This window comes from Ctenopharyngodon idella, chromosome 11 (assembly GCF_019924925.1).
Source record: "Ctenopharyngodon idella isolate HZGC_01 chromosome 11, HZGC01, whole genome shotgun sequence".
NCBI classification, from domain to species: Eukaryota; Metazoa; Chordata; class Actinopteri; order Cypriniformes; family Xenocyprididae; genus Ctenopharyngodon; species Ctenopharyngodon idella.
The window spans coordinates 12,939,259-12,951,573 of record NC_067230.1 but is presented as its reverse complement, the minus strand read 5'-3'; the positions used below and the strand labels follow the sequence as shown (position 1 = coordinate 12,951,573).

Below are 12,315 nucleotides of genomic sequence, written 5' to 3'. Positions count from 1 at the left end.
GAAGCACAGAATTGTGGGATATCAAAAGCAGCTAAGGATACATCTATGCTGCCTTCAAAAATCGATCAGATGTGAAGGTATCTCAGGAAACAGGAAGTGAAGCTAACATTGGATTCGGACGTGCCTTGATGCCTTCCTGCCTTGAAATGTGTCCTCCGAAGGCAGCATTTTCCAGTTTTCGGACGCAGCCACTGCCTGATAGGGCAGCAAGGCAACAAGTCAGCCGCCTAGGTTTTCAAATGCAGCCTGTGTGAGGTAACATTAATCAGAGCTGCTAACAAGAGCTGTCGAAACTCCGCCTTCTTCTTGAGAGCATCAGCTCATTTGCATTTAAAGGGACACACACAAAAACGGAGCGTTTTTGCTCACCCTCAAAAACTGACAAATTTACCATGCTATAAAAAATTATCTGTAGGGTTTTTTGAGCTAAAACTTCACATACACACTCTGGGGACATCAGAGACTTATCTTACATTTTGTAAAAGTGGCATTATATGACCTTTTTAAATGACGAAACTGGTAGGCCTATCATCTGCATCAACATGGTTCTCTTCTTTAATTCACAGTTTAGGGATTAGCTGTAGAATTCTTACGTTAGAGCGTTTTATTTACTTTGCTGTTTATTTATAGCAGACAGATATGGGAACATTATATCCAAGTTTGAGAGACAGAGAGCAAAGCATAATGATTTTTATACTGCATTTTTACATTTTCAAAAAATAAATAAATAACCCATTATTTACTATGATTTATAAGCTGTTTTCCTCATGGGGAGCAAACATTTCCTCAACATTTGGTCTTCTCAAGGTAGAGTTTACCAGGTACACACACACACACACACACACAAACACATCAGCTGAATTCTGTGTTAATGTGCCAAGTTACTATAGCAACCTTATAGCAACTATACTTCTCGGTAGAAGTATTTATTTATTTATTTCATTTATTTATTTAAAATGATAGATTTAATAATTTATTAAACGTTAGTGTCTTTTTTTCCTATTGCTGCTTTTTTTTTTTTTTTTTTTTTTAAATATTAGGCTAATATAAAAAAATATTATAGGCCTACCAGTCATTATGAACACTATTTTAACACTAGTGAACTCTCCTTACACTGGTAAAATCAGTAATCGCCCAAACTCCCCTGTCTTATTGCTCTAATATATACATTAAAATGATGTATTTTAGCACAACATAATTTTGATTCGCCTTTTATTGACATGTAATTCCATCCCTTCGCAGCTCTGTAAGCAGACCGCCTCTGTTCAGTGGAGAGCAGTAGTACGCATGGGCGTGTTGAAGATAGTAGGGTAGGGCTGGAGCGCGCGCTGGATGCTCTTAACGAGCACACATGTAGAGCACTTGATGTGCAGAGGAGATCATTTTCTCTCAGCTGATGAACGGCAGCTGACCACCAGATTCTCCAGCACAGTTTTAAGCGACTTTCCCCCGACTTTAACCTCATTCAAGTTTCTTGAGTTGTAGGGGGGCTCTTTATTAATACCCTGGCCTTGTTAACTCCGGGTTGGTCCGAACGGGACCGTGAAAGCCTCCGCGGGGCCAGGCTGCGCGAGCCGTGGAACTGCCCCGAGCCGCGCGCGCTCATGGAGGGAGACATCATGGACAAACTGGAGGACATGGCTTCGGTCTACGAGTTCGACCCGTTAACGGGGAACATCCCCGCCACCAAAGTGGAGATCACAGTTTCGTGCAGGTAAGAAAACCGGCGTCCGGTGTGACAGCACGCGCAGTTGGAGGGAAAAAAATGCGCGTGCATCACTAGGCTACATACGCCTCTGCTATAAAAACCTCTTTCAGAATTTATCAACGACGTTTATAGTACTATTTAATGTAGAGAAGTTATCCAAAACTATGATTCTTTTGGAAATGACACTCCAATAAATAGAGAAATGATATAAATAGAGAAACGTGTTTATAACACTGAAAGAAAGCGTCAAGTCTAATCGACTAGGGATTTTTTTTTACATGCGTATACCCATCTATTTGTAGTTGTTTGTACCGTTAAGATGATTTTTGTGAATTAGGAAGTTTTGTTTATGGGTGGGGACAGTTCCCACTAAATGCAACCAGTTTATGCATTAATAATACATGTTTAAAGTGTTAAAACTGTTGAATAATTTCTGTTACTATACTGTATATGCCGAGGATATATACATAAACGAGTATTGTGCGTTCTACTTTCTCACTGATTTCTCTTACTCTCACAAACATAAGACTATTATATGGATTCATTTATGCAAAAGTTCACGAGTTAATTGAATTATTGGTAGGAATACGTGTGACTACACGTGTGTCGAGATGTAACATCTGTTATGAATGCTCTGTTTGCTCTGCTCTCATGTTCATTATATATTCTCTGCTAGATACTGTCACAGACTCTATATGTTGAACAGCAGCTGTATAGCTGCACTCATTGATTGATTGCCTGTGTAAACACAGTCTCTCCTGAATGCAGACAGAAGCGCTGGGTTACATCTGTATTCTGCTTTACCTGTCTTTGATGCAACATGTATTTTTTTGTTTTGGGTAGTAATTGCATAAACATATCTGAATTTGTATTTTACTGATTGTCCCTTTTTAAAAGAGCTGCCTGAGCCAGAGGTTGACATAAGTTTGGTAGAGCTTCATGAGATTTTGTCTGAGGATCAGACTGACATGATCCCAGCAGATACTTTGAAGATAGAGCTGTCTCGTTCCTCGTTTTGACCACATGCAGAAATAACTGTGGACACATGGAAAATATCACTGTGCAATGCCCTTATATCGATGCAAACTTTTTTGATTACTTGTCATACTGTGTGTGTAATAATCGGACTGTTAGGTCTTTAGCCTCCTTGTTAGAGTGCCCGACTCCCATGCCAGTGGACCCGAGTTCAAGTCCCGCTTAGAGGTGGCATTTGACCAGGAGGGGCTATATATGTGCTATATATATATATATATATATATATATATATATATGTATGTAATATATGTACTGATATCAGCTCAACATGCAATACAAGAGAAAACCGATCAGCTATATGTTACTGATTGAAACTTCAGGAATTTCCCAGTTATTGATTCACTCACATGAATATTCATATTGGTGTGCTGGAAGTGGTAGTCTTTTGTTCATTGGTTGAATATAAGTGTAAAGATATTATTTAAAAATGAAATCTGAATTGCATTGTACCAAAGTGATGATACATGAGGCAGATTCCTAAGAGATGATTAATTGCATTTAAATGGAAATGAATCCCTGTGGAATGGATAAGTGCAATTATTTCGTGCCAGGGTGATTTGTCTTGATTGCAAGTTACTTGCAGATCAAGGAAGAGAAAGAAGTCATTTGTACATGGTGATTTATGGCTGCCTGCACCTGTGGACCATTTATCCCTTTCCTGCATGTATTGCTAACATGCCATTGATAAATAGTGGGCGATATTGATTTGTAGGATCCTTTGAGGACAAACTGTGAGTGAAAATAATAAAGAATAATATGTGTGAAATCCACTGGCTAATTTCCAATGCTCTTCTATTATATGTGTCATACAAAAGCAGCGTTTAATTTCTTTGAGAACCTAGAGTTATGATGAATCATGCCACAAAAATAACACTATTTCCACTGCCAACATGTTTAATACAAAATAGATGCACACATGTATATAATATGTATTTATTTTGCCCTAATGACCAGCTGACTTTACATAATCCATTATTTAAAAAGTAATAATTAATTACCGATCTGGATTGTAGAATGCGGTAATGGGGTGAACATGACCTCAGGGACTACGGCAGGATGTGGGGATTGACATACAAACGTGATTTTCATTGGTTCCATGAAACAGGAGCTTCATTTACCCCAGAGACCTCAATTGGCATTCCAGTCACATATATAGAGCCTGACCGAGAGCTGTTGTCATAGAGTGACAAACACAAGGATCAGTAGATGAAATCTATAATGGATTTCAACAAGTTTGTATTCAAAGGTCCGACGGTTATGCGATTTGTAAGCTAAAAGGAAACTTTGTGTGGGAGTGTGGATCACATGGTGGTCTTTCAATTTAAGCTATTTTATTATCAATGAGATGTGTTCTTTCAGTGCATATCATCATGATGACTTTGGACATAATATGGCAGCCACTTTCTTTTCAGGAGCTCCTTCCCAAGCAATTCCTGTTCAAACAGGAGACTGTTAATTAGAATGCCATTTTTGTTCATGCAACATTCAAGAATTAATTTGGTTGCTTCTATAATAATCTAAAACAGTCAAACTCACCCTCTTCCTGTTTATATAACACATCCAAATCTCTAATTGGTGCCTGTTTAGCACCAAGAAACACTTTGAGCTCATTATACAATCCATATAGTTGAGTGTTGCTTGCTTTTGAAGACTGTTTTTTACCTACTGTAACTAGACATGTCCTGATTTTAAACGCAAGCATTAAATTATTCAACATCTTTTCAAAAAAAGCTTGAAAGGGATGTGGCGCAAAGATCAAACTTGTGTTGATTTGTATTTGTGCTTCTGGGAGACTTTTGAGCGGTGAGGGGAATGCTGTGATGTTTTCCAGGTGCGCTCTAGGGGTGGAGCTCCCTTGCATTGTTCCTTTTTGATTTTGTAAATACTTTATCTGTAAAGTGCAAGATTCACTGGAATATGAGACTCATTGTCGATATTTGCCTCCAGAGATCGTACCAGGTTTATTACCCGTGCAGTTCAAAAGATAAAAGGCAACATACATGCAATACGGTTCAATATGCAAAGAATCCCTCTGCTTTCATATTCTCTGAGCATTGTGGGAAGCGTGATGTTTGCTGATTGATTGCTTCCAGCAGCCAATCACAATACAGATAAGCGTCAGTGTGAAATGTCACCGTGTACCTGGGGACAGATCTCTCAGAAACATCCCCCCACCCTCCCGTCAGCTCTTCAAACCACACAGATATGGTGATTCACTGTTCTTCTCTGGATTCTGGGGAAAATAAAAATTACGACCTGTCTTTTGCGTGTAATTACTGTGATTTTAGAGCAATTACCGGTTCCCTCGTTTAAAATCCCTGTCACAATGATAAGGCATCAGAAACCTGTCAGAGAAAAACCCTTGTGACGCATTTTTCTCTTGCTCGGGGTGGGCGAGATAAGGCTGGGATTACTGTAGCCGGATAAGGCGGAAGGCAGATTACACCACACGCGGTTCAAGACTTTTCAAGTGCTATTGACAATGGAAACGTCAAACACTTGTTTTATTTATCAGGAGAATTGCTGTCTGATTAGATATGCTGTCATCTAAAGCAACACATAACTGCTTCATTGGCCTTCACTTGAAATCCATAAAGCTGAAAGTATACTTCCCTCTTCTGCGTTCCGCTCCGGCTCGCGGTCTCTGTGCGTGATACAGTTTTCATCATCAGTACTTGTGTGCAGATAACAACGCATGTACGAGTGATTTGAGCTCTTGAAAACAACGGCCATCTAAACTGTGCGCGAGATGGAGCTGAATGCGAAAAATGAGCCTTAAGACAATAGGATGACCCATTTGTCATTTTAGGGATGAAGAGGATGCTCAAGAGCCCTCTTTACTGCCCCAACTCACCTTTCACAGTGGTCTACTACCTACAAGTCCATATGAGTTATGTCACCAAAATGCTGCAAATGTGGCTGAGAATGCCATTTGGTACTGTGAGTGAGTGAGATCAGTGAGATGCTAATTAAGTTAGTAATTAAAGTAATGGGCATGTAGTTTTCCAGTAGCAAAGCAGTTTTATTGATTAAGCAGTGAGACATTGTGAAACCCTACTTGTTCAGTGTTTGCTCAGTGTTCTATATTGGCTATTTAGAATCAGAGCAAGCAATGTCCAATTTGAGAATGAATGACTCTTTTGAATCAGTTCTTTTCAATAGATCAGGCAAACCAATCTGAATCATTGAAGTCGCTGGTTATTAGTTTGAGTTTGTATCAGTTGGAGTGGTTCCAGCATAAACGACACACTCACTTAACTAAATCAGATGACTTATACTGCATTGAGATTGTCCAGCAGGCTACTACACACATATAATATAATATAATATAATATAATATAATATAATGTTTTACCTATTTAAGGTATAATTCAAATGTAACAAATATATTATATTTTATTATATATCAATTCAAAATAATTAAAAACATCTCCAGAAGTGTTTTAAAAATATAATATAATATAATATAATGTTTTACCTATTTTGGGTGTGTTATATAACAAATATATTATATTTTATTATATGGGTCAATGACGTGACGGGTCTTTTTTTTGTCCTTAAGGCCTTAATAAGATATGACATCCAAAGTACGTAAGGTAGTACAACTAGATCTCTGTTATTGAATCCAAAATGTTTTAATTATATTTTGCTACATATAAATGTATTTAAAGATTTTGAAGTGTCAAAAGGTCATTCGGTTTAACCGTCCAAAGGCCAATACAGCCATTTCATTTGTGATGAAAATATCTTAAAATTTAATAAATGTATATATTTTTTATTCTGGCATTATTTTATAACATCATATATCAATATAGTGCAAAATGGAATTAAAATTATGTGTAGAAGTCATTGCTTTGTTATGAGAAAGAATGTCCAGAAAAATGAATTTCATTGATGTCATTCGGAGTAACCAATATAAAGGGACCATTTTGGATCAAGTCATGCGGTCAATATCATGTGACATCATTCAAACGCCTACAAAGGACCACATGGTTGTGAAGCAAAGTAACTAACTCTCTTTTAACTGAAAAATTCATTTTTACTTGCTCATACACGTCCCGAAACATAAGGTCATTCGGTACAACCGCTATAAAACATGGAAAATATTGTAATATTTAAAAAACTTGTACTAAATATAAAATGTTTGACTGTCCTTTTGTTAGCTAGCTAGCAAGCTAACTAGCTAGCTAGCTAGATTTCAGCCTGTTAGCATTGTTTGAAAATGTTGTCGTCCGGTATAACAAAAAGTGTCATTCGGTAAAACCGAAATTTTGGTTAAACTGAATGACTTTTTTTGGTGACAAATTTTGTCCTTCTTGTAAAAAATGACAAAATCAGTGTTAATTGATTTATAAAAACCACATAATCTCATTGTTAACACTTAATGAAACTTAAAAATTAATTATATCTCCATTATGTTTTTTTTTTTACACTTTTAAAAACCTTCCGTCAATGACAATATCAATATAATTCAAAATATAATTAAAAACATCTCCAGAAATGTTTTAAAAACATGTAATGTAATGTAATGTAATGTAATGTAATATATGTTTTATCTGTTTTGGGTATAATTCTAATTTAACAAATACATTTTATTTTATTATATATCAATATAATTCAAAATATAATTAAAAAACATCTCCAGAAATGTTTAAAAATATATAATATAATATAATATAATATAACATAATAATGTTTTATACCTATTTTGGTTATTTTTAACAAACAGGGATGTGAATAAATTACTGTTTTTTTAACATGAAAATATTATGATACAGCTTTAATGTAGCAAGCCGCCATATAGTTAGTAGTGTAACTATTTTTTTTTTCTTTAAACAGTAGTTTTTAATTAGCGGAACTATTTCTAGAGAGTAGCTTGTAGCTTAGCTTGCTAGATTTTTTTTATTAGCTTGCCCAGCACTACTAATGAGGTGATTTAGCTTCATGCAAAATATTTATAGTACACTTATTCCTCCTGGAGAAACCCAGGTTAAGTGTTTTGTGCCAATGGTAATGATTTATGGATCGGCCCTTGTGGAGTTTGAACCAACAACCATTCGATTATAATCCAGGAGTTGTAACTACTACAGCCCAGGTGAACCGCAAGTGGTCCATTGAGAACTGATTCTTCATTCTCACATCTCACAGAAACTCATATTATGCAGTACTTTCTGAAAGCTTTGGTTCAAGGTCCCCTAAGAGTTTCTTGAACTCTGGCTTTATTTTCTCCCACATTAAACAGTGTCTCTCCAGGTTGTTATGCTGGGCAGCGGACAATGGCGCTCCACGGGCAGGTGGCATCGCTTGCGCTTCACTACTCCCATTTACAGCCCTTAATATCTCCTTCGATTCGCTCTGCCCTGAATACTGAACCGAGTGGGCGACTTCCAAACTTTTAAGCCTCTCTGCAGATAGTCTGTGAGGGGCCATTAGGAAAAAAAAGCCTCTCTTTATTAAAAAAAAAGAGGACTGGAGAGAGAGCTGGAAGCAAAGTGGATGTCTTTGAGGTGAGCAGTGTCGAAAGCCTGCCCACATTCTGCAGTCACTCTAATGGCAAAAACATATTCAACAGACAATCCGCCATGAAGATGCAGTCCACTGAAGCACTGAGGAAGTAAACCAGAACAAACTCAAGCCAACAGAGTAAAATAAATTTCTTGAAGCAGAATTTTGGTCATCGTCGCCGATAAGGATCACAGAGCGATTGGTGCTCGAGGCAGAGGCGCTGACAACCCTGGAAACCCCAGCGGAGAACTAGTCCAGCCTGAGCTGTTATGATCACAAGCAACATTGATTTTTCTGATCCTCAGAGGTCTGACCCTTGTTCCCTGTATTCTAACATGTGCAGACACATGGCAATTGTCGATCTTGACTCAGTCTCTCACAAATAGCTGTTCAGTATGGCTGACTGGTGCTTTTTATTGGTTTTTCTGATGGACGTGGGAGAGATGCCGTAAATAACTTCATCCAATTGTTCATTTTCCCGGTCATGGTTGCCATGCCGGCAGAGAGCCTGAGTTTTCTTCAGTTTGATTTGAAGCAGAAGAGCCTCTCTGTTGTGAATTATTTTTAGTGAGTGTGTCCATGAGCCACTCAACTCTACGGATTTTCTCATATAAGTGATTTTAGAAAGCATTCTCTACAAATCCATGTTAAGTCAGGTGCTAAATTCTGTTGTTACTGAAAAATTCATGCTGTACTCGAGGTGTGACCTTGCAATGGCTTTCTATATTCTTTGAAACATGAGTGCCCTTGTACAGATGCAAGTTGACCTTATTAACATTAGTATTGATTCGCTAAGTTTTTAAGTCTTGATTCTAAGTCACTATTGTAACATAAGTAGTCTTCGTTTCCTCAGAAAAGTACATTCTAGTGTAGTGTGATTCCTGAACGAGTGACCGATTCTTTTCAGTAAATCAGAATAGGGCTTTTCACACTGCGCTTAACCTCGGGTTATCTTTGTTCTGAACACCACTTTTAACCCCGGGTAAAGGAATGTTTCACACTTGTAATTTAGAAGCGGGGTTAGCACCCCTCTTTACCCAGGGTTATGAAACCCTGCTCCGGAGCAGGGTTTGCACCATTTTTGCGGTGTTAACCCCGCATTGCGGTACCAAACTTGTACAGTCTGAAATGATGCAGTATTAGAATGTTACAGCTAGACGCTTAGCAACAGAAAACCAATCACATACTCATATGTGCCTGCTTTTGACAGTCACGGAAACACCTCGCATTGTACAGTAAATTCAGCATTTGAGAGGAAAAATGTTAAATGCTGACAGAAAATGAGACAATTTGGTTGAAAAAGAGCGTTTCATTCTTACCTTTATAGTCCGAAATGTCTATTCCGTATAAACTCGATAGTACAGTCGGCAATACGAGGATGTCCAATGTTAGAGCTATGTAAACAGGTCACGTGCTGCGTTTATCCAATCAATGATACTGATGCCACAAATATGCAAATAAGAATGATAACCCAGGGTTTATGAATGTACAATGTAAAATGGCAGCTTATGAATACCCAGGATTAATTGTTAACCCTGGGTAAGGTATTATCAGTGTAAAACCTGAAGCAAGATAACCCAGGATTCCGTTTACCCAATTTACATAAATTCCCATAATCAATCGTTGTTAAAATTAATGATGAATTAATTGATTAATCATTAACTTTAACCTCTTAAATCTGAAGCAAGTGGTTACTCAAACCCTTGCTTAACCAACACAAAATAGGTGTCGTTTTAAAGCTCAGAAGCTTGGCTTTACAGTGAATATAGGGAATATGACCATCACTTAACAAGTGCTTTTAAATTTGCTGACATATTAGATTGCATAGGATCCGGTTGCATCGCGATCATGACCCAGTGTTTTCCAACGTCATTTGAAAGTTCAACCAATGGAAACTGGATCTCTGGTGTGGTGGGTGTAAGTATACATGTCATATGTTGTGAGTCCTTCCAAATTTCTTTTCCTAAGAGCTTGTTGGCACTCTGTATGGCTAATGTTGCTAAAGCTACCATTGTCTCTGCCTGTTTTCACTGATGTTCAATCAGAATTACCATAAATATGAGTTTCCTAGTAACAAAATCGCACAAAAACTCCCTTTGAAGTTGTCCACTTGAATGTGATGAGCTCATAATCACGACTTCAGAAGTGGAATTATGAAATTTCTGATAGTACGTGAAGGCAGGCAAACCAAAGCTATGTTGTTATTCTTATCCCACCATGCTCACTGTCTGCATAATTCATAAACGCGCATTGATTATGCACAGTACAGACAGATGACTGAACAATAAGTCTGAACACAGTTACTGACAGTTTCTGACATTTTCAGTGCGTGAGATTGTCCTGTTTTGTTGTTGCCGGTATGCCAGAGCATAAGCTCTTGAAGCTCCGCCCTATTTTCGAAAGGGGGCCTGGAGCAGCAGCTCATTTGCATTTAAAGGAACACACGCAAAAACTGTGTGTTTTTGCTCACCCCCAAAAAGTGACAAATTTACATTCTATGCTATAACATGCTATAGAGACTTATTTTACATCTTGTAAAAAGAGGCATAATAGGTCACTTTTAATACATTTAAAACGCTCACTTCATTTTTTCCTCATGTGCCTGCTGCACGTGTTTTGCACATGAGCCGCACACACCTCAAAACTACGTACTTTAATGATGACCATGCTTAATTGATCATCAATAAGTTGTATTGATTAAATTATTAGTGACAATTAATCGTCAATAATTTGTTAGCATCCCTATTCAGAATACAAAGAAAGTCAAACAGGTTTGAAATGACAGAATGTTTAGTTTTAGTTTTTGTTGTTTAGTTTAATTCTCTCTTTAAAGTGGAGATTGCTGTTGTATGAACAAGTTATCAGCTTTATGCACTGATCTATAATTATCTATAATGGTATTTTCGATTTCAGATTTACCCACTGCAGAACACAGAATTGTGATTGGTGTTGGCTTTTTCTTCCTGTGTGAGTACTGTAGGTGGTTCTTGGCCAGGATAAATTGCAGTGTGGAGCAGACTTTATAGTTTTAATGACTTGAGAACATCGCAGCATAGTCTGTGCTAATCACTCTTAATCACTAAATGGCTCTTTGATGTGCATCCTTAATTTGTGATGAATACGAGGTCCTCCTTCAAACATCTTTCTATTCCTCTGCTATCCAGTTGGCTTTTAACGCACTTCCTCCGTTCCATCTACATTTGACTCATGTGCAGAATCTCTTCCTTTTTCTATCAAAAAAAAAAAAAAAGGATCTGCCTCCTGTTCTTTGTGGCTAAATTGACCAGACTCTGGCAGTGTGGACCCTTTCTCGAGCTGATAAATGCTCCAGGCCGAGTGAGAACACCATGAAACTGAAAGGAATGCCGATTGCGGTGACAGAATTGGATGTGTGTGGGACAGTGGGACGCCCCTGTGCTTCCATCTGTCTCGTCACACACACACACACACACACACACACAGATACACACCTGGTTGAGAGCTAGTGGAGCATCGAGGGACCGTCATTTATATGCAGACTGGCTCAAGACTACCAAAGAGACAGGTCCAGTCTGGAATACAAGAAAGATGGTCTCAGAAGTTATAATTAAATGACTGGAAGATGAAAGGAGTTTGACACCATTGGGTTTAAAACCAGTGATGTGGTTCAGCTAATTTAAACTTAGTGAAAGTATTTCAGCTGGAAAAAAATCTTCCTATTTGAAAGGATAGTTCACCCAAAAATTCTTTCATCATTTACTCACCATCATGTTGTTCCAAACCTATATGAATTTCTTTTTCTTTCATTTAGCAGAACACAAAAGATATTTTGTTTTGTTTTATGACCATTGAACAGATGACTTTTATTGTCATTTCTCAAAATATCGTCTTTTAATGTTCCACAGAAGAAAGAAAGTCAAGTAAACGATGACAGAATTTTCAGTTTTGGGTGAACTATCCCTTCAAGGAAAGATCATTTAAATAATTTGGTGTTTCAGAATGTGTTAATTGAAAACACAGTCATCCACGTTGCTAAAAGTTATTCTTAATAAAATATATATTTTTAAATAATATATATTTTCATTTTA

The 12,315-nt window shown here is 37.5% G+C and overlaps 1 protein-coding gene across 4 annotated transcripts in view; it reads left to right on the top strand.

The window, feature by feature from the left end:
- The first annotated feature begins 699 nt into the window (after positions 1-699).
- The window catches only part of cpne5b (copine Vb), a 180,134-nt gene continuing 168,518 nt past the window's right edge, over positions 700-12,315 (top strand). Inside the window, exon 1 of one of the 4 annotated variants that reach the window (XM_051911629.1) lies at positions 700-1,714. In XM_051911629.1, coding sequence (XP_051767589.1) covers positions 1,605-1,714 — 110 coding nt within the window. In that variant the 5' untranslated portion in view covers positions 700-1,604. The remainder of the gene's footprint in view (positions 1,715-12,315) is intronic. The other 3 variants (XM_051911630.1, XM_051911631.1, XM_051911632.1) reach the window with 3 other exon arrangements.